This window comes from Nymphaea colorata, chromosome 6 (assembly GCF_008831285.2).
Source record: "Nymphaea colorata isolate Beijing-Zhang1983 chromosome 6, ASM883128v2, whole genome shotgun sequence".
Classification (NCBI taxonomy): Eukaryota; Viridiplantae; Streptophyta; class Magnoliopsida; order Nymphaeales; family Nymphaeaceae; genus Nymphaea; species Nymphaea colorata.
In genome coordinates this window covers 11,820,184-11,844,115 of record NC_045143.1, presented here as the reverse complement: position 1 = coordinate 11,844,115, position 23,932 = coordinate 11,820,184, and the positions used below count along the sequence as shown (strand labels likewise).

Genomic DNA, 23,932 nt, shown 5'->3' with positions numbered 1-23,932 from the left:
TTGGACTCCAAGTTAGAGTAGTCCAAATTCGAGGAACTTGCTTCATTGCTTGACAAGCGCAACTTAAGACTATTAGAATCTTAAACTTGTCATACAATATTCATGTTTGCCTTCAAGAAATCACTCTACTTTTATTGCATAACCGTTAGCCTTATCTATTGTCCCTACTGTAATGTAATTAAAAGCATAAAAAACAAATGAACGAAAACCAAAAATACTCTTTTTGACATGCTAGTACTTGGTCTTTATAAGTTCAACAAGCAGTAGTTGTCCATGTATATTATACTTCATATTAGCTTGAGAGATTCCTGGTGTGCTCACTCAACGAAATCCAAAAGGACAAACTTTGTCTATATCCACTGTTGCCCCTTTGCCCGTGTGTGAACAATATCCTAGGCCTCCCTCTCCTTAGACATCTAACTTTGTCCAACCATATCTTATCTAAATGAATCCCCATAGCTTTATGAAAATCAAGGAACTTGCCTATGCTATGGGACGGCATAGTGGTTGAATACAAATTGCATGGCACATGTCAAGTCAAAAAAACTTTCTACATCGAATTTGCCTATGAGCTCCAACAAGTCCAAGTTAAGGTCATATTTCAATGGCCTCTCTTATGCCCCCACTATAATTGTTGCCTCTATCTAATGGTTCTATGGGGTGCTTATTTACAAAAGCTCGTGATTTTAATTCTTGAACACGATGAAAAACATCTTATCGTATATGACTCTTGGGGTGCCCATCCATATTGTATCCAGTTTCTTATGGTTAGCTTTTGTTAGTCCCATGGAAAAAGGAAGACATATGAGAGGTTTGTGAGTAACGGATGTTGTTAGAAGCGAAAGTAAAAGATAGAGAACAGGAAATGGGTTCTGTGTCAGGGTTTGGTTAGGGTATGGGTCAGTATGTGGGTATATGTTAAGGTTGGTTTAGTGGTTTGGGCAAGTATGAATGTTGGATATGGACTTAAATTTGTATTAAAATTTTGGTTTTGGGTAGGCTAAGAGTGTGGATGAGTATTTGGGTTTGGTATGGGCTAGTGAACTATAGGGAATTGGGGTTTTTGTTTGGACTTATTGGATTTGGATGACATTGTTTCTTAAGTATTGGATTTAAATTGGGATTTAAACGCACAATTTGTATGTGAAAGGGTTTGCTTTTGACTCGGTCCAATTCAAGCAAGGGTATCTTTTAGATCTAAATTTGGAATGGATGATCCACGGATAACGTATTTGGACTAAACAATCTGTTTTGGATTTGATTCAGGAGTAAACCCAAATCAAATCTACCTAGGTTGGCTAAAGTAAGAAGACTTGGATTTAGACCCGACATGACAAACCTAAAAGCTAGTTCGTAAGCTCTTGAATCAGGACTATGATTGTAATGTAGAAAATGGGCATGATCCATGTCTCAATAAGGACTCGATTGACCCATGTTGTTGGACTACATCCCTCAATTGAACCAACTTGGGGCCTAGCTCATGAAGCAGGTGTCCTCAAAGCTTGTAAGAGATCACTATCAAGGGGCTGCTATTTAGTAGGGCATGGGCCTTACGAAGAGAACCCTGGCAATGGGGACAAACAACATTGTTTGGACAATGGTTGCCAACTTCACAATTCTCTTGGATGCAGGAGATGTAAAATCAAGTTGTTAAGTTACCAGATGATTCCACCCACTAGTTACCAAACCGTTCCGACTTGTGACTTTTGATTTTCATTGAAGAATAGCAATCATAAGAGAGTCATACCTAACTTGAAAATTGAACCTAGGTGACTATGATGCTTTTCTCATTGACTAAATCTAGGTTGTTGGAGCCAATTGAACCTATTTATTTTGTTTCTTTATCAGCCCAACTCTGCTAAGATTTATCAATTTTGTAACTGTATTTGTCCAATCATTTTGCCATAGTAGTAGGTTTCAAGTCATATGTACTTGGTTTTTTTTACTCATCTCCTCCAGTTGGGCTTATCTTGCTTGCATCTTTTCTTTTCTTAGTGCTTGTCTATTATGTAAGTATGTGTCTACTCGATTAAGTGAAGCACAATATCTTCATGTTTCTTCTCATAATTTTTGTTTTCTTTTTCTTCTGTTTTTCCCACAATTAAATCACTTGTCAAATCTTCAGCCATAACAAAATCAGTAACAAACTTAGGCTCTCATACCAGTATGATGTAGTAATTACATGTTATTGCTCTAATCCCCATGAAAGGATGAGCCAAATGACATTGAAAGAAAATTGAATGATAAAAAAATAAATGAAGAATGAAAATCAACAAAGAAAGTTAGGGTTTAAGATATTCAAACAATCTCAATTCAAACTATCATTGATCTGCTTTAAATAGAGTCTTATAATTATTTCAGATATTGGATCCAAGATTAAATTCCAAAAGAACAATAATGATAAAAGGTCCATAGTCAAAATAACAAATGAAAACACATAAGAAGAGATTGTCCCTGTTTTAGAAAGTGCCTCAAGTATGCCCAACATTAGGTTTATCCCTTCCCGTATCTCAGATAGTCTGTTTTAAGTAAGTTAATTGTGGTTTTAATTTTGTTTCATCTTACACTTGACTTACCTTTATTTTCTATCCTTTTTTTCCCAGCAACTAACTTAGGTCTTAGTTAGTTAACGTTAATATTAGACATGGATCGGAATATTATTGCTTTATGGGTTGGAATACAATTGATTTTAGAGTAGTTTTCACTTATGTTTTATGTTCACATTGATAGGAGTAGTTCATTTTATTTAGTTCACTTTACCTAATCTTGCTTTCATATATGGTTTGAGCAATTTATGCTGCTTCTATGGTGTTTCATGTTTTATTGTTGTCTTAGCTCATGTTTATTCATTCAATTGCAGCCATGGATTAGTTATTTTAGCATAGTTCAAATTAGATGAATGCCTATTAGTTGCCTATGTCATTTAGTGGTAGTTTTTTTTCTTGTAATATGCTCTGCTTTAAATTGTTTAGAACTAGTGTTCCTTATGTTTGAATTAGTTGTAGTGTGTTGAACCTTGCTAGGTTAGTATTAGTGAGTATTTGGCTTGATTAAAAGTATGCTTAAGTTAAGAACCAGAACTTTAGCATAACTTTTTAGCAATCTTGGGTCATTATGTTATAATGGGTTTTTGTTGAGTTTTCACATTAAACTTTTCTTGTAACTTCTTTGCTGTGCTGGCTGCTATCATTTAAATTTTCCTGCCACTAGGAGTTCATTTAGTTAGGCTTTTACCCTGATTATGAAACCTGGTTTCTTCATTTTCCTGGTTTTCAACTTAACAGTCCAAAAGGTAGTTTTGTATTTTCACATGCTTAGATATTTGGATTTCTGTATCGTTTTTCACTTTTGTAACTTGGGACTGTTTTTTGAGTTTTTCATGCCTCTATTCGTAGCAAATTTCATTCCAATAAACCCGATTACTCTTTCTTTTTATAAAGAATTCAGAAATTGCCTTGAGTAGGCACTTACTGCTTAGATTTTTCAGTCGAGTCAGTTTTAGATAGTTCAGTCTTCTTTTGCTAGTTATTTTATTTCCTTACTTTACTTGTTAGCTCCAGTTCATATTCTGATTTATTATTATTTGTCTTGTATAAATTATTTTCTCTATTTGTTAGATCAGTAACTAATTTCTTTCTATAGGTTCCCCTACAGCGTATATGGAGGAGGACAAGCAGGATAGATTCATAGGCAAGATACATCACAAAATTTCCCAGAGTTTGTTGGAATATTGGAGAATATCTCGAGAATTACTTTAGGAATATTTTCACTTCTGATGTTCTATTTTAGTTGATTGTACTGCATTTTGTGTAATGCAATTTTGATTCTTCTTGAAATATTGGTAAAGTGAGGATTCCTTTGAACTTTGTGTTAATGCCTTAATCACGTTCCGGTAGTTGGGCCAGGTATTGCCATTAACGTGGGCTAGTTTTTATTATTTAATGTTATATTTATACATTATTTTGCACTAAAACATATCTTTAAATATATATATATATATATATATATATCTTTTGAAAAAGCTACACCATTTAAAGTGATGTGGCTTTGGCGCTTGCATTTTGATTTGCAAGTTCGTCTCCCCAATGAAGCTGCAATGCATATTGCATATTGCGACCATAAGCTTTGACCAATGTAAAATGGCAGCCCGTTCCTAGTAGACATACGAGTACATTGAACTTTTATTTGAACTTAACTTAACTTGAGCTCATGACTGTATTCACTGTGCAAGGGTTTCAACCTTCGTTTTTCTAAGTACCAAAAGCAATCATGACATTATTAAGAACATGGAGACTGAGGATATGAAACCAATAACAAGTTACCCCAACTTTAATGAGATATGGTAGCTTCTTTCGTTATGGTCGATATTCAACATGAGCAAAAAAAGCATGGATATTTCCCTTGCTACAAGGAAGAATTAGACTGGACTATAATCTATAGCACATTTATCCTATCTAAGCATAAAGTTGTCAAATTATTCAAAAACTCTATGTTCAGAAGGTTTTTTTAGATTTACTTGGTGAATTAGGTATTGTGACATCCACAAGCTGGTTTGAGGGGATGTCTCCATATCTAAAACTAAAATACTAGATGCCTAGAAGATAAATAGTTTATGTTCCACGGATTTGAAAATTGTCTTCCTTCATTTGGTTAGCTAAAGCAAACATGGGATAGTCAGCCATTGATATCAACGTGCAGTTGCTACATTCTTTCATTTGCATACCGCACATTGCTCTAATGGAAGACAATCTTTGGAGAGACTGCTGTTCTAAAAGTACTATGTGAGCATGTAAAATCCCTACTGTTAGAGGTTCCATCATGCGTTTATGTACAACATTTTTTTAATGAAATTATACAATTGCAGACTTACTTTATAATGTCGGAGTATTTACACTATTGGGAGGTGAATACAGGCATAACAAAGAGCGAGTACTTCTCCCACACAGATAGTGATTTTTCGGTCATAAGAAATAAAAAGAATGAGACGTGACTACCCATCTGAATGTGTTTTTGTAAAAGATCAGGACAGCTGTTTGATTCCTTTTGTAGTAGGGAACTAACAAGAAAGCTAAATAAATGAGACAGATTGCTGGAAGGACATAAAGATCTGGAAAAAGATTGAGCAAACAGATCATGTTTGCCACATAAGAAAAAAAAATATGAACAATTGCAGACGCCAGTTCTGAATGTTATATACTGCCGACACTGTATTAGGGATACAGGAATATGACATAACTCAACTTGTTACAAATGTCCAAACCGTTGATGGTCTTCCTCCTTTTAATCTAAAATATAAAAAAACACCATATCCTTTCCCACTTCTAAGCGGGTGATATAGAGAAAGTGATAGCAAAATAAATTGCAGCGGAATGTTTTCTTTTCAGGGTGCTAAAACTAAAGAGAAAACCCATGATTGGCTGTAGACCGTCGGGCCTCTCACAGATAACAAGTAAAACGCTTGAGATCTCCCCTAACCACAAGGTAGTGTGACGTTTTGGTAAGAGATGCAAAATGGCAACAGGATGCTCTACAAGTTGCCCTTACAAAAGTCAGCTAATGCTACATATAGAACAATACAATATTTTTAGACGGTAGAAACAACTAGAAAGAAAAGACTTTAAGCCAAGGTGCTTTAAAAGAACTAGACTTTCAAATTTACAAGAAAGCTAGCAGGGCAACAAAATGGTTGCATTGATGCAACCAATAAATTTACAGTAGGAGACTTCAATGAAAATTTCAGTAAGTGGATAATCCATTCGTATGAACCCAGATAAACTCAATGATATTTTTAGATCCTTTATAGAGGCAAAACTGGACTAGAAAAACTCAAAATCAAGGTAAGAGCCTGATGACTTTTCTGAATCAGTAAACTCTTTTTCCACGATGGCTTTTGGTGGGACACTTGCATTGGTGACGAAACTTAGGTCCACAGGCATAGGAACCTCTGGAGGAGATGTGCTACGAACAAGAGCCCAGTTCACACTTTCAAAGAACGGATGCTGTTTGATCTCTGTTGCCCCTCTCTTGTATGCTAAACGGTGCTGGGGATCTTTTACAAGCAAACCTCTTATCAAATCTTTAGCAGCAAAGCTGACAGGAGGAGCATCTGGAAATTTAAGTGGTTGGCCGACTACATTGAATAGAGTGGCACGGTTGCCTAGTCCCTTGAAAGGGGTCTTCCCATGTAAAAGTTCATATAAGAATATGCCAAAGGTCCACCAGTCTACAGCACTGCCATGGCCTTCACCCTTGATGATTTCCGGTGCAAGGTATTCATGAGTTCCAACAAATGACATTGATCGTGCACTTGTTGGCTCTGCAATAAGCTCAGGGAGGCCAGTTGCCTGACTCAGGCACGTACCTTCATGTTTAGACTTTCTGCTCTTTTTGGAAGAGAACAAATGAGGTGCAAAGCAAGATGGTTGAAGGCATGCTGGCTGCACACATGCAGTGACCGTGCAGGATGGTTCTATGAAGTATGTAGAGATCTTTCTGGAGGATTCAGGACCTATAGATGACTTCACAAGAGTGGGACTTACATAGCACTTCAATGACAAGTCAAAGTCAGAAAGCATGATATGGCCATCCTCTCTCACCAAAACATTTTCCGGTTTTAGATCGCGATATACAACTCCCATCATGTGTAAATATTCAAGTGCAAGAAGAACTTCTGATGCATAGAAACTGAAAAAGTAAAAGATATATCCTGTCAGCAAAGCCATTCAACAACAATTTGCCACTTATGCATAATGCAGAAATAACACAAATAGAACTTATAGACATAATTACATATGTTCTCAGAGGAAAGAAAACTGTTGATGCGTAGAATGAGCAGTTCAATAGCATCACTTGTTACATTTATTACACAGCTAAAACAAACAAAAAGAAACTGAAAGCCACTAGATCTGCCTCAGATTAACCTGCCAAAAGAAGCGATCCAACCATGTGCATAAGCTTAAGAATATGGTACACGGTAGTATTGTCAATGCTGGTTGATAGTAGCATATACCTGAACAACAAAGGGCTTTGTACGCTTGCCCAGAAACTGGAGACCGAGCAAAGTGCTTGAAGGAAACAGAGGGAAGTCATGATGATGACAAACACAAGATGCAATGAGGAAGGCAATTCAAACCAATCCCACCAGAAAGAGGAAGCTTCAAATACTTTGCTTCATGCCTCATTAGGTACCAGGAAATAAATATTCATGAAGAATGTTTGTGGTCTGCAGTGGCGGCTGACCATAAAGAAAAGTATAAGAAAAAGTTCACCAATATGCAACGCTCTCATGCATTTTCCATACAAGAATCATGTGAAACTTCATGAAGGTGTTTCAGTTTAAGCTTGAAATATGTAACACTAAATTCTAACCATCTCACTTTGTCGTAGTGATCACAATTATCAAATAAGATGCTGCAAATTCATGGCAGCCACGCAATAATCTAAGACTAATGGTTAATAAATGTACCTTGAGACAAAAATACAGTTGGAAATTATGGGAACTTCAGTCATCCTATATCTCATAGTCCAGTATGTCAGTCATACTTCACTTGCTTTCTATATAATCTTATTCACCACCATATCCTTAAAAGGACAACACACAACTTCATATTTTGATTGAGAAAATAAATAATTAATTGGAAGTCTTCTTTTGTCCTCCATTCTTTGCCACTTTGTGTTCCTCGATGCTAATAACTGAAAATCGGCAGATACATGTAATATAACTCAGAAGATTCTAGTTTCAGATCCTCCCATTTGCTGCCTACCTCTCATGATCACCTCTCCTTTATAATAGCCTCTATCAGATCTACATTCTATATGCTCTTAGATAATCTTTAAATATTCTTTACAAAGGCAAGTGACCTATAATATCCAGATGCATTAGCCTCATCTCACATTCCAGAACTGTCTAACAATAACCTTAGCATTTAAGGATAAAAAATACAAATATGAGGTTTGGCGCCACTTCATTAATTGCAGGTATCTAAACAGAAAAGTACACAGTGTTGGATAGGCAGTGAAGCATTTAGAGATGCAGGTGATTAATGAAAATGAACCTGTGGAGCCCAATAAAGAGTAAATTGTAGCTATTAACTATTAAGTACCCCAAGGTAGTAATGTGATCCTGACTAGGTAAGTTGAGGCTCTTAAGAAGAACACAATGACAAGCAGTAAAAATCAACCAAGTTAGTCCATCCAGGTGCTATGCATATATTAACAAAAATTGTTCGATCTAGCAAATCCAGTTTATGTGGTCTGTCTTGCTTGTTCCAGTGTTTGGAGTTATATATACTTAATGGCTTTGTGCTGACGAGTATAGAACAGATATCTCTTCGCTTGAATACCTATAACTGAAGCCAAAATGCAAATTGTTAATGTCCCAGATAATTGATATACATAAAACAGGTCTAGAAGATGCAAGCACGCTAACTAGAGAGCTGACATCTACAAAAAAACAGGAATCAAGTTGACCTTTTATCTTATTGCGAGAAGAACATTAAAAGTATTCCACGCTTCTGCCCATTGTTCTTGCCTACAGCTTATTAGAAAGGGATATATTAATAATAATAGTTTCCGGCCAATATTAATGTTAAATCCAAGTCGTCTCATTCTAAATGCTGATTGATCTTTCCTCTTTGAGGCATCTTGTGAGATTACAAGCCTTATACCAGTGCATTTTATTCTTAAATAGAAACCGAAGTAAAGGGTCCCAACGAGCTAGATTCTCATGAACTTGCAAACCATCTAAATGCAAATGAATAAAAAATAAACAGAGTTTCACGGATTTCAAAGCAAAACAAGCAGTACATAATGTAAAGGCTTCAGATGAAGAATTAATCACCGGAGGCAAAAGAAGGTCACACTCACCGCGCGGCATGTTCTTGAAAGTGTTTTCCAGGCTGCCGTTGCCGTAGCATATGGAGATCGCCACCGCTGCAGAACTCCATCACCAAGCAAGAGAACTTCTCTGTCTCAAAATGTGAGTACAGAGTTGGCAAGAATGGGTGGTCCAAGGACAGAAGGATTTCTCGCTCTGTCTGCGCCCTCAACAGTTTCTTCTTGCTTGCCAAGGAGTTCTTGTCCATAACTTTCATGGCAAATAAGCAGCCTGTTCCTCTCAGTTCAGCCAGATATACACTCCCAATGTCTCCACAGCCGAGTTTCTTAAGCAGCCTAAAATGGTTTAACCCCAATGGTCCATCCTTGGACTGGACATACTGAATGGCATCCCATCTCAGGTCATTGCCCTTATGGGGCTTGGTTGCTACACCAATCGGGCTCGAATAGCATGCGCTTATGCTATCATTGCTATCAGACACACCACTGCAATAGCTTGCCATGCTCAAGCTGCTCTTTCCACTATCCATGGAGTCCACTTGTGCAATTTTGGAGCTTTCAGCAGCTCTACTAAGTTCACCTTTCTTCCCTTCAAAAGAGGACCGATCACTGAGTTTCAGGCCATCACTCAGCTTGCTGCAGGTGCTGTTCTTTACACTGTTCGTACCAGTGGTGATTGTACTGCTGAGGCTGCTCTTGAAACTGAGGTCCATACTACTAACACTGGAGCTCAGTGGTCCACTCAATGGGACGCCCGCATTAGGATCCCTGCACTTAAGGCTACCGCCCTCAATATTTGAGGTGCTCATGGATTGACATAGTGAGTCCACCTCTTCAACTATATCTGTACTAGTTGCAGCTGCCATTGCCTGCTCTATTCTCTCTCCGTTCTTTCTTCCACCAACTGATACAGAATGCTATGGCCCAGAAGAACCAATCTTGCTCACCAGCACAAGCACGCACCCTCCTAACAGAACTTTTCCGGGTCTAGAACTTTTCTGCATTAATGGAGCAAAGACCAGGGACCTGTGGCTTCGACATGGAGCAACTTAAACTGTGGAAATGAGGCTGTGAATGAACAGTACATGTATTGTACCGCTAAAGCAAGCAGCTGAATGCTGCAGACGAGATAGTGAGAGTTCAGTAGCAGAAAATGCCACCGCTTTGCAGCAAATCAAGTAGCACCAAAAGAAAAAAGAAAAAACATCTTATTAACCAAACGAGCAAGACTTCGTACTATGCTTAGTTCAGCACTAATCAGGCACTAATCAATAGCCCCAAAGGAATCCCAAGCCTCAATCTTCACAAAGGAAAGCACCAAGAAGGCCCCCCACAAAACCTTGAACCTGTGTACCTCTTCCTCCTTCTCCTGCTAAGGAATAAAGCAGGGATCAATCTGTACAAGATTCAAACAGGCCCATTTCAGCTTTTGGAGAAAGCGAGTCAACAAGCAGGGAAAGAAGGGAATATTTATTTGGACGAGTTGAGGAAAGAGAGAAAAATAATAATTAAAAGAAAAGCAGCAGCAGTCCCCAGAAAAAACACTCACAGGAGAAGATGGGGAATTGGGGTTTTCACCCCATTTTCTTTAATTTCCTTTTCATCTGCTTTGGTGAATGGACCATGGCCCTCAAAAACACCATCGTGGTAATATCAAAAGGATAGGAAAGAGGAACCAACAAAGCGTTCAAACTTTTGAAACCCCCAAGTCTCAAGAAGAAGAGAGAGGGAGTTTCTTCAGTCAAAGCGTGGAATTTATGGAGCAACTCACAACATCTGTTGCGTATAAATCGGAGCGTCATTCATGTCATTGAAATCTCAAAGACACTCTTTCAAATTCAAAAGCGGAGTCAACCAGTCTCTCTTTCTCCTTGTACTCATATTTTGTACGCATCTTCTCTCCAAGGATTCATAGATTATGTGTTCGGGTGTGGTGGGGTGAGAGAGAGAAAGAGAGGGGGAGGCAGCAGTCAAAGAGGCGTCTCTTGTCTCTGAGAATGGTCAGTGGGTCAGATGCTTTGAATGTCCTTTATATTCACCATGACGACATCTCAGAGACCATTGTGATCGAAAGCTGTGAACCAAAAACCAGAAGGAAAAATATAGAGCTCATTTCCTATATAGGATTTCTTTTCCTTCCTCTTTTCCTCTTTGTTTTCTTTTAAATTTCCTTCATGAGGTGAAGGCATGTAAAGCCAAAGCCTCATAGCAAATAATTTCCTCTCTGGGGAATCTAGGCGGGCCAAGATCTTGAGATATTTAAAATTTTTTGGGTTTTGGGGAGAAAATCTTGGCGTATGTGTAGATGATGAAACAAGAAAAATATAAATGTAACACAACAAGACACAAAGATCACATCTTTGATTTGTTAATATGAAAGACATGATAATTCTAATAAGAGTAATAAGTTCCCTGCTATGAAATTCCATAATTTTTAGTGATGTGACAAATTAAAGCTCAGTTTCATTTCAAACCTTTTATCCTATTCAAACGGGTACTAGAATATTCAAACGTGGGTTTTTATCCGAGAATTGAGTGAGCTTTTAAGTGAAAACAGAGCCACATCGTTTTGAGAAAAATATCACGATATATGTGTTCCAATGACGCTAATTTCAAGGTAATTTTGCAATTCCACCAACACTTGTAAAATCAACCTTTGGGGGACCAAAACCTCGGTGATCGTGAGAAGCGGGTCGGATCTCAAATCTTGGATTTTCACCTGAAATGGCTTAAATGCTGGGTAAAACCAAACTGAAAACTGTGGACCCCATAGCTCGGGTCTCAATAAAAATAATGGTTTAGATGCGGTTCAGTTCATTTACGAATAGATAATATTGGAATACCACTTAGGTCTCAAAACAACTCTATAACGAGAGCCAGAGCATGAAACTTTCAACAGTATAAACCATGAGCTCCTTCCTGCTCATTTGCTCATTGAAAAAACACAACTGTTTTGGATCTGGATCTGATAAACAATAACATGAGCCACGTTCCAATCTAAACGGCACCATGTTTTCGTAACGCAAATCCCAATATCCTATTGTTATAGCATACATGGGTTTTCACGCCTACAAAATAAGCAATGGCGAAGGTTACTTCACATGGAATATTTTAACAAAGGAGATCGAGCTCGGCTCACGGAGATTGAGGCATTTTAAAAACTTTTTATAAAAACTATATTCTTTAGACTTTGAATATTTTAGTAACTTTTTATTTTGTCTTTTTAATTCTTTTTAATTTTTTTCAAAGATACTTTACTTATTGCACACTCCTGTGCACAACGCTTTAAAGTGCTATTTAAAACCATTTTCACTTAGAAAAGCACATATATATTGCAGTTTATCTCAGCTACAAAATTAAATTTTAATTTTAAAAGTATTTTTTGTTGCATTTTCCCCATATAATACCGAGAAAAAGAGCTCGGAATGACATAAAATCCAAGAAAAGGTTCTCGGGATATTTTATTTGTTTCTTGGCCGTGCCTACAAAAGTAGATGAAAGAGTAGGAAATTCTTTTCTTGTTGTTGGTGGATGATCATATGAAGCGGCCCGGCGCCTAGTGCCATTGAGCACGCTTCCATCATCACCACCATGCTCTCATCATTATCACATTGCTACAGTTCAGACAAAATCTCCGCAAAGTGCGGATATATATAGATTATATATATATATATATATATATATATATATATATATATATATATATATAGAGAGAGAGAGAGAGAGAGAGAGAGAGAGAGAGAATGGGTGTGTCTGTGTTGATTTTAGGTATTGGAAGAGAAGAATCAACAGGGGAATAGCCTTGTTATGCAGAAGTGGTAGACACCATTAAAGAATTCAGGCCTACCTAGAGAAAGAGAGTTTGTGTGTGCAGCTTTTGGAATTAACAATGATGTATAATACTTCTGGTGAACAACAACTGACCAATTCTTTCTAATGCTGCTGTGAGTGCAGGAGTCATTAAATAATTAAGGAGCACAAATATGTAAACGATACGTAAATATATAGATTCTGTGGGAATGGTGTGTGCAACTGCCCTCACAAACACACTTGTGGCTCCGCCTTTGGCATGAGCATGTAAGAAAGAGAGAGGTAATATAAGGAGAGAAAAACAGATCAAAAGTTTCGGACCTGGAATAAGGGCAGGTAGATGGAATACTGCTTTCATGGTTGGTTGCAGTGAATGAGAACCAGTCTTCCTCCACGGCTCCATTCCTTCTCCTTCTCCTTCTTCACCTGCAATAATACCAACCTGAAGAGATAGAAAGAGAGGGAGGAAACTCTTATAAAGGCTTACACTGGGGAATGACGCGCATCCTGCAGATGATGACATGCTTTTCTAGTGCGCTTCTGCCTTGCTCAAAAATAATTTTCTTTCGAAGCGAACGCGCCACTTTACAGAAAGAAAAACTAATGCTGTAAAGCTAAAGTCTATGGGTTACAGAGATTAAAAAGGCTTAAAAAAAATGGCAGTAGTGGAGGCAATAGATGGCCATTGTCCTTCACCAAAGTGTGCCCCTTTGCCCCTGAAATTGAGTGTGCCTTTGTAAGGACGCATAACAAAGGCACTTGCTGCCGGCCGGATGCACCTGCCGATCGCAGAGGTCCGTCCCATACATGCTGTTGTTACCAGTGAATATCGAAGAGGAGACGATAAGTGTTACCACGATTTGGGAAAATGTTGGGTTTTAAAATTTAAAAATAAACTAAAAACTTTATTAGCTGATATATACCAGATGATCAGTTAAATTCAATTCATTCATAATCTTATGTCTATTCCTCGATATCTTAGGATGAGCGGGAAACCGAAGCTTCTATTTAACCCTTTGTATCTTATAAGATACAGGACCTGCTTTTGGTATTAAAAATGCTGCACCATCAATAATACTCATTTTTAAAATACATGAGGTTGAAACTACTGACAATCGAAATAAAAATTGAATGTCAAACCGTCCCTACGACAAGCATTGGGCCAACCCCATTCAAAACGTATTCACTTTATATCTCAATTAAGAAGAACCCAAGGGTCTTCACACATCTTGAGATTAGAGACAGGGAATCCGGTGATCCCGATGGACAAATTTAAGTATACTGCTTATATATGTGAATCCCGCAATTTTCTATCTTCCTTTTCTTTTTTAATTAGTTTAGATTATTATAATTGTTTACAAGCATAGAAATAACCGTGGATAATTAGATTATTCATAACATAAAGGAAACTAATTAACTGTACGATTCCTATCTATTGATCACATTTGGCGTAGACGTACGTTATATATGACAATCAAATAATTTTTTCCAATTGTTTTTCATTCAGGAATTATAACAAAAAATTACACATTGAAGCTACAACAAAAGGCCCTCAACTGCTGGAAGTCAAGAAAAGGGCCATCAGCTTTTGATATATATTCGCAAATGACCACAAGTAACACTTATCCATATAACACAGTATATCACAAAAGAGAGTGAACAATGGCTCTGTTCATCTATAGTCACATAACCATATCATCAAAGTCATCATCAAAGTCATTCGTTTAAAGGAGATGAATGGTTAAAGAAAACAAAAAGAAAAATGTGTAAACTAATATTATATGATGAAAATGTGCAGATTAAATGGTTGGATGACTCTAAAAAATCTAGTGTCACCATTCAATTTCTATATATATATATATATATATAAAAGTAGAATATCAAGCTTGCACAACTTGGACCTCAAGTTGGCATTGTTTCGGCAAAACAGTTCAGTGAGGGCACACATGAATGGGTGGGAACACCACTTTCTGTGGTAACTAATTCTTAGAGAAACCTGGTTGAGAGAATCTTTCTACTTTTGTATGTTGTTACTGTGTGCTTCTTAAAACGAAACATCTTAGCACACAAACACTTACCACCTTTTGTGGCAGATGCTTGTTGTGAACGCTTCCCATTTGTTTGTTGAAAAGCCCACAAGAGTATTCAGTCAGTATCAGCTCGCCTTAGTGGTCTTATACCTAGCCATTGATGTTGCAGAATATATTGTTTGTGCCAATGGCTGATAATTCTTTATTGCAATAGCTTATCGAAATCCGACCATGGGGTTCCTGCTTTGTTTTCAGTCTTCGGTGAAAAAAGTTCCTCTCAAGTTTTGAGTCAATAAACAATTTTACATCACGTAAGTGCCTTCCACTGGCATAGGTGACAGTGGTAACACTTTTTGTTTATGATAAACATAAATTACATAAAGTTATACCTGACAATGGAGCTAATGGCTTTTTTGTGTCTTGAAACCGTAACCCATCGGAAAGCTGGGATTTTTAGACAGAAGGATTAACCGAAAGAACAAACGTAAAATTTTAACATAATTTATGAACACAGTTCCTATATAAAAGTCGACATGCAAAGATGAACACAACACGGGTGGACCAATCACAGAAGGCAACTTGTTCAGATTTTGTATTTTTTTTCCTTTTATTGTTTGGTATTCACATTGAAATATTATGGGTTTTAATTACACTTCTTTCTTTTTTCTAGTAACCAATTGATAGCACAAGTTCGTTTTTAGCCAATCGATCTTGACCTTCCATATCTCGTATACCGCAACCTGTGGTAAGATTGAATCAAAAACCATATAAGATTTGTCCAAAAAAAATTTATTTGAAATGAAGAACTAATATTATATAAACAAGCTTATGAAAATAAAAGACTACTATTTTTGAAATAATATTAATATAAATAAAACAAACTTAATTATATAAGAATAATGACCTATGATCACTATTTGAGACTTCAAACTTTTCGACATATATTTTCCATAATTGAGACTCCAAATTCATATTTCAGACGACTTTTTCGTTATCCAACGTTTCATATAAGCTTTTTATTATCTAAACAATGTTTTTTAATTAAATCAAACATGCATACTCTAATAACTAATTAGTTTATTTGTAAATAAACTTCAATAGAGTTACTTAATGAAATCAACATCAAAATAAAAAAAATAGATGGTATACAAAAGCAATTGAAAATAATATAAAGACCTTAAACAAAAATTGCTAAGAAGGTTGAAGTTATTTATAACAAAATACTACTAGTATAAAAACAATAATAATATAAAAATAATATTTAGAAAGCAAAAAAATCAAATAATTAATTAGGAATTGAAGATGTTAACTTAAGATTAGCTAATATTGTAGAAATAATTTTAATAATAGTAATGGTTCCCTGTAGTTCCACACACTCTGTTTGGGACTTAACTCTATAACTATATTTCGCATAGGCAAATTTTAAAACAGGAGACTGATTAATAAAAATATCAACCCCACCACTACAGAGACTTGCAAATATTGTGATATATAGTTCATCATGTACACTAGATATTCTATGGTGACTCTCAATAGCATCACATAAGAAATCTTATTAGGAAGTAACTTTCTTTGGTCAGTGATCACCATGCAAAATTGTTTACGAAAGCAAAATCTTGGATAACTTTTATAAATACAAAAAAATGGATGTACAAAACTTTACTCAGTTAAAGAAAAATTTAATAAATAAATAATAAATTGCTGTATTACTTTGTAGAAATGAAAATTGATATAGTCAAAAGAAATTTTAAATTCAAATGACTAATTTTTCCACTGTCAAATTTCATATGGTATTCAAATGAACTTAAAATTGATTGGATAATTAAATGCATCTAATTCTTATACATGTATAAGCTTATATAAAGTGGTAACAACATATATATTTTATTTTTTGTTCTAAAAAGTAATCAAGGCCATTTAAAAAACAAAAGCGCGCTGAACTTAACTTACATGTAACTATATGGTTACCAACTAGTGAGAAAAATAGAGTAAATATAAATATTTTTAAATAACACTATATTAATCTAGTTTGCATATATTTTTCTTTCTTTTCAATTTCCCGCCTGTTCACATGTTTTCTAAGTACGTTTTTTGTTTACTATTGATTCTTCTATTCCATGTTTGTGGAGACTATTGACTCTTTCTCTCTCTCCTTCTTTCTTTCTCTCTCTCTCTCTTCCTGAAGGCACCACCCAATAATAGATTAATCGTTTCTTCCTCAAGACACCACCAAGAAACATCACGGTAAAGGAGAGAACAGAAAATGAGGGCCTGCTGGCTGCTGGCTGTTGACGGTGAATGTGAAGAGGAGATAATTACAGTGGTAAGAGGGAGGAGGGAGCTTCTTATTTAGTTGAGAACCTTTTCATTTTATATTGGCAAGAGTTGTGCTTCTTTATTGTTTGATTTCCATTAGTTGGTTATTCTACTTTCCCTTTTTTAGTTGTAGGATCTCTCTCATTGCCCCCTTCATAATTCGCAACAATTACTCAAGTTTTATACCCGAATATGAATGGATGAATTTCACCTCTCGTGCATGTCTGGTATTTCATTGCAGTGCAGTCTTTCATTCGACTTGTAGCATGTAATTAACTTGTGAATATATTTTCTTGTTGTTTGTCTTTTTTAGATAAATATCTGTTACTCGTAACTGTGGTAGTACCAGAAATTTCATGATTGAAAGAAATCTTGAGCTTTATTGGAAAAATGAAAAAGTATGACCAGTAATAAATAGACTATACTGTAATATATCCACAAAGTTATTAATTCATATTCAATTAGCACCCATAGACCTAAATCATTGGCTAGCCTTGTCTACTTCTTTTGGTTTGTTGACTGATGACATGTGTCTATTTCTTGTTACTTCAAGACGGGTAAATCCTTGTAGGCTTCATTTTGAAACATTTGGCTGTTCATTCTCTCTCAAGTGGTGGTCATGTTTTGTTGTCTTATATATACATGTGGAGTTGGTTCAGCTTAAACCAGAAGTACGTTACACACCATTTTGTTCAAGAAAATGATAAAAACATATGATAATTTTTCCTTTGTAATTATTACCTTATTAAATATAATACAACACCAAAATCCAACTCAAATGGCTTGGTACTCACGATCTGAGCATGCAATTGTATTTGCCTTGATTAGATATGTTAGTTCCTTAATTATGATATTGAAAATACAATCTGTAGACAACCTAAATGTGTTCCTTCATTATTTACTGCAATATTGGTACATGTTTCAAACAAAAATTTTTTGACTTACTTTATTAAATTTGACTAAGGTTCAAATTCTGAATGTAGATACATATGTTTCACATTTAGCTAATTAATAAAATTAGATTTTGAATTGAATTCATATAGAGTTTAAAAGTTGGATTTACATACGGATTAAAAGTCATGTTCGAATCGGATTAGGATATGACTTAGTAGTTGATTCAGATTAAGTTCAAATAGAACTAAAAAGTTGTTCGGATCAGATTCGAATATAACTTAAAAGTCGGATTCAGATCCGAATCAGATGTAGATTTAAAAGTCTGATTCGATATATTATAGAATTTTTTTCAATTGCATTCAAATTTGAATCTGAATATGAATATATGAATATCCAAAAAATTAGATATGATAAAAGGTATATACGGTTTGAATCTGATAAGTTGACATCTCTACTCTTAAGGGCCACAAACTCGGCTGGAACTAGACCTAGAACTCAGCTAGAGCATCTTTTGCAGAGTGACTAGACCCAGAACCGACACATTTGGTACAGCTTGCTTTGGACCTTTAGTTCACCTTTTGGCATTGGGTCTCTAGAGGCAACACATTTGGTGCAACTTTGAGCTTTATCTTTGGATTTACCTGCATAAACTTTGCATAATATTGGATGTGAAGTGATAGGGCTTCCATCAACATTATTTCTTCAAGATCAACAACAAGTTTTCTATTTCTGCATATTAAATGTTTTCAAGAAAAAAAGCTTCATACAAAATTTTGATGCCCATGAACAATGTAAAAGTGTTATGCCAGAAAAAATAAAATAAGTCGTAAAGCTACGTGAACCAAGCATTTTCTGCTACTAGTATGAACATGTTGTTACATACATTTGTTGTTTGGTCAAATGAAGTAACTACTAATTGATTAAATTAAACAGAAGTTTTTGTTCTTAGATTTGCAAATTATGTAGTATCATTCAAATGCTAGAGACGTGTGTATATCATTACACTAACTAATTTACTTGATTAATATATATGTAACTAACAATCCAACAACAAACTTTTCTATGAGTTCTGCATCTTTGTCCAATACTAAACATATTTATTCAATATTAATTTTTACATTATAAAAAATGTCAAATTTTGTTGAAGTTTTTCATTGAAGTTTCCTCTATTATTTCCTATCAAACAAATAAATTATTTAAGAAATCTTATTTATTTAATTAGGTTAATGAAAATAGTTTATATAAACATGTTTAATTAAACACTATATCCATTAATCGAATAATTAAATACATTTGTATTTATTAAAAAATTTTGTTTTTATTTGGAGGAATTATGTGTCAAGAAAATTTAAGATTAATTTTGTTAGTGCTGGCTTCCTTTATCAATCAATTATCATGTTTACAATTTTATATTTTTTTTTTACTTTTCTTATTTAATGCTACTCATAAAAATTAGTTATCTATTATAAAGAATTTCAATTTTTACCAATTTTTGTTAAAGGTTTTTTATATTTTCAATTATTTTTATTTGTCATATTTTTTTTCCATTTATAGATGGGGTTAATTAATTTCTTGAAGTTTATATAATGTAATAATTCAATTAATTACTGACATGCACTTGTTTAATGAATTAAATAATGAAAATTTTTTAGATAACAGAAAAGCTAAATTGAAAAATCAATTTAAGTCCCAGAGCTAGATCAAAACTTAGCAGGAATATGTAGGCCACCTAAAATAGTACTAGGAGAATTATTAAGAAACAACTATTTTTCCAAAAACATGTAGAATACGTAGGTGGAAAAATTGGTGAAGGAAAGATTAAGTTATAACTACATATAGCCACAAAGGCCTTAGAATTTGGAATACATGATATCAAAAGTTTGCAAGAGTTTTTTAGGATTGGTCAATTATGCGAGACCATCTATTAAGGAATAAGGGAAAATGGTTGGTCCTTTATATAGCAAACTTGGCCAAATAGGTGTTAAAAATTTTAATTTAAAAGATTTAAAACAAATAGACAGGGTCAAGGAAGGCATCAAACATTTACCAGAAATGTATATGGCCCCCTAGAATCAGATTTTTTAATAATTGAAACATATAGATGTTTTAATGGGTAGGGCACAATGTTAAAAAGAAAGCCTAATGAATGTACTCCATAAACAACAGAAGTCGTTTGGAGATACAGTAGTGGCCAATATAAAAAAACTAAGGGGACTTACCAGTCGCATCGATCACGAAATCTTAACCGTAATATATGGGTTGAATAGTTTTAGACAATTTTTTGCTCAATAAAAAGGAAATATTAGTAAGGACAGATTATGATGCCATTGTCAAATTTTATGAAAATAAAAACTCAAAAAGGATAAGGTAAAGGAGATGGATATCCTTTAAAAGTACTTTAATAAACCAAAATTATAAGGTAAAGGAGATGGATATCCTTTAAAAGTACTTTAATAAACCAAAATTATAAGGTAAAGGAGATGGATATCCTTTAAAAGTACTTTAATAAACCAAAATTATAAGGTCACCTTTGAACAAATAAAGGGAGAGGATAACCGCTCAGCCGACATGTTGAGTAGAATTTTAAAAGATGAATAGCGATATTGACATTTATGAATCAAAGATCAAAAGACTCAATAAAATTATAGGATATCTAGAACAATCAAGATAATGACTACAGAGTATTGACTATGTCTATTGAAATAAGAAAGACCATTGACAATTTATTAGATATTGTTTTAGAAATGCAGCAGCTGGTTGCCACCATGAAACAAGTTAGGGTCCGAGCATCTTCATCTAATCTTACATTAATTCCAGGTAGCGATGAGTAGAGATGTGACCCCATTCAAGAGGGAGCAACAACTTAAATAATACTTTTTTTTATGGAAGAAACATCATATAAGATAGATTTAAATTCTTTGTAAGTAGACATTAGTCATGGTAGACAATGTAGAATGCATTGTTTTTCATAGTAACAATTTTATATTGCAGGATTTATGGCCTCTATAAGTCAGATGTCTCTTGACACAGACCTGGAGTTACCAATCTTCCCTCACCATTCAAACCTAACCTTTTGTTCTTCTTCTAGCCTTATTCTAGAATTAAAAGACCGCATTCTGTTAGACAATTTGTGGCAAAACAAACAAAATCCTACATATCCTAGAATCTGTTCTTTGTTGGCAAGCCATTTGAACCTGAACAATAGACAACTGCAATAAAAAATTCTAGACATCTTCATGGAACATGTATCCCTTAGACCTCAAAGCCTAGGTGCCTACCTTGCCTTAGAAAGAAACTTTAAGGCAGTACACTGAAGAAGAGATAAAGAAGACATCTTCATGGAACATGTATCCCTTAGACCTCAAAGCCTAGGTGCCTACCTTGCCTTAGAAAGAAACTTTAAGGCAGTACACTGAAGAAGAGATAAAGAAGCTAGGGGAAAAAAGAGAAACAATTCCTCTAAATATTTTATTGGTAAAAGAACAGATCTAGCGCTTAGTACTAAAAGCGGTAGATCTGTTCTTTTACCAATAAAATATTTAGAATGACTTACTAAAGACAATGGTATAGAGCCCTAATAGGAGGGAGCATGGTTTAGGATATACTTTGATCAAATATAAACATGACCACCATAACAATAATTATTTTTGTGACTGTTAAAAAGGTTTCTCAATTATACAAGCCACCATTAACCTTAGGAAATGGTAAGACCAAGAAATCCTAGGAATGATACTCTCTATAGGGTTTTTAAAATGTATTATAAATGCCAAAGAAGAGAAGGCAAGACTTTTGATTTTAATTGGCGACTAGGATACACTGTGAGATAGTTGTTTAAAAGAGGATGGGTAAACTCCTATGGGTATGTTAACTTAGACATTAAATCTATCCCTCCTTCTTACGAGTACTCATGTGAATCTAGACAAGAAATCTTGATAACAATCTACACTTCACTTTATCCCTTGCAGACTAGGATTCCTGTAGACACTATTAGAACTGCTTTTACTAATGATGATGTATATGCCCAAATCAAGAGATGGAGGGCTTATACAATGGCCGTAAACCAAAATGTTAGTTGGAATATAAGCAAATGGATGATAGCTAAAGACAGGAATACACACATCTTTTTAGCATATAATCGAGCTACTACAAAATTCTACATCCCTTACCAAAGCATCTTACAAATAAATATTGGCTTATGCAAACACTTATTTCATAATAAAGATAATATATGAAAAATCAAAATGATTTATTAATTTTGCAAGTTGAGGACCAAAATATCGAAACAATCCTCCAAAGAGACGAAGAAGATGAATGAGATGATGGAGAAGATTGGGATGACAATGAACGATATGAAGAAGAGGCTATAGAAGGTATGGATAACAATTAGAAAAGTAGGGACGAAGTTACTGAGTCTCCACCCCTGCAGCCTAACTTCATCAGGATCGATAAAACTTGACCCTTGCAAGTCATGGTTAAACTTCCCATGGGTATAGTGTTTTCCATGTAAAACTCAAACATCATCTATTTGAGAATGTGTGTAACAAACTTTTCATTCAGAAAATCCTCTAAGTTGAAAAATAGAATTTGTATTTTAGATAATCGCCCTAAAATATATTCTAAAAAAGTCCTCCAGGTTAAGTATTGGTATACGTTTGTAAATTTTTGACACAAAAATTTACCCTATGAAGTATCCCGCAGGATAAGCTCTGGATCACTTTTTTAGGCAAATCATCACGAGGAGCTTCTAGAAGACTGTCATAACAACCAACAATCTTTATGTGGCATAAAACAACATTGCGCGTATCCAAAATAAATAAAGGCATAAGGAATCTCACATGCATAGAAAAAACAAAAGTAACAACAAGCCACGTGGCCTCTTCTTGGAGAAAAGGCGAAGGTGGTTACTATAGTAGCCACTGTAACAATACATCATACACTATTGTGCACTATAACACTTTTGACTTTTGGGCATTTACGATTGTCACCTCATCTAACACATAATAGTTGTCCTTCTTTGAGTTCCTTCACATGTAACTGTTTTTGTTTGTTAATTCTTTGCTTGTTCAGGTCGGAATCTGATTCATTTTTCAAGTTGTATTTTGATTTGAAGTCTGGTGCCTATAAAAGTGCTACCCCTTTAAATCTAGAATAAAGCCAGGAGAAGTATGAAATGTTAGGTTTGAATGGGGAGGAAAGATTGATAACCTTAGGTCTGGGTCAAGAAATATCTGGTTTGTAGAGGCCATAAATCCTATAATATAAAATTTTTATTAGGAAAAACAATGCATTTTATGTTGTCTACCATTACTAATATCTACTTACAAAAGAATTTAAATATATCTTAGAAGATGTTTCATCCCTAAAGAAAAGTATTATTTAGATAGTTGCTCCCACCTGAATTGGGCCACATCTCTACTCATCGCTACCTGAAATTAATGTAAGAATTAGATGAAGATGCACGGACCCTGACTTGTTTCATGGCGGCAACCAGCTACTGTATGCTTAAAACAATATCCAATAAATTGTCACTGGTTTTTCTTATTTCAATAGACAAAGATGGATCAATATCATGTAGTCATTCTCTTGATTGTTGTAGATATCCTATAATTTTATTGAGTCTTTTGATCTCTGATTCATAAACGTCAATATCCCTATTCATCTTTTAAAATTCTACTCAACATGTTAGCTAAGCGATTATCCTCTCCCTTTATATGTTCAAAAGTGACCTTATAATTTTGGTTTATTAGGGTATCTTTAAAAGATATCCATCTCCTTTGGCTTATCATTTTTTAGTTTTTATTTTTATTTTACAGTGACATCATATTACTATATCCTTTTTATTGAGCAAAAATAGTCTAAAACTATTCAACCCATATATTACAACTAAGATTTCCTGATTAGTGTTAATGGTAAGGGATGCAAATTTTTGAACTACATTAAAGGTATTTTGTATTTTTAACTATTTTTATTTGTCAGATTTTTTTTTCATTTGTAGATGGGTTTAATTATTTTCTTGAAGTTTATTTGATGCAATAATTCAATCACTC

At 34.8% G+C, this 23,932-nt stretch overlaps 1 protein-coding gene across 4 annotated transcripts; it reads right to left on the bottom strand.

The window, feature by feature from the left end:
• Positions 1-5,523: 5,523 nt before the first annotated feature.
• On the bottom strand, positions 5,524-13,151 carry LOC116256564 (serine/threonine-protein kinase D6PK-like). Of its 4 annotated transcripts, none has more exons than XM_031632961.2 (4): positions 13,133-13,151; positions 12,967-13,071; positions 8,866-10,231; positions 5,524-6,684 (listed from the first exon to the last, which is right to left on the bottom strand). In XM_031632961.2, exons 3-4 carry the CDS (start codon positions 9,699-9,701, stop codon positions 5,817-5,819), a joined length of 1,704 nt encoding a protein of 567 aa, XP_031488821.1. In that variant the 5' UTR covers positions 9,702-10,231; positions 12,967-13,071; positions 13,133-13,151; the 3' UTR covers positions 5,524-5,816. The 4 variants fall into 4 exon arrangements, with proteins under 4 accessions (XP_031488821.1, XP_031488822.1, XP_031488819.1 ...); XM_031632962.2 differs by having other exon boundaries at positions 8,866-9,953; positions 10,073-10,231; positions 12,967-13,138; XM_031632959.2 differs by having other exon boundaries at positions 12,967-13,138.
• Positions 13,152-23,932: the final 10,781 nt, after the last annotated feature.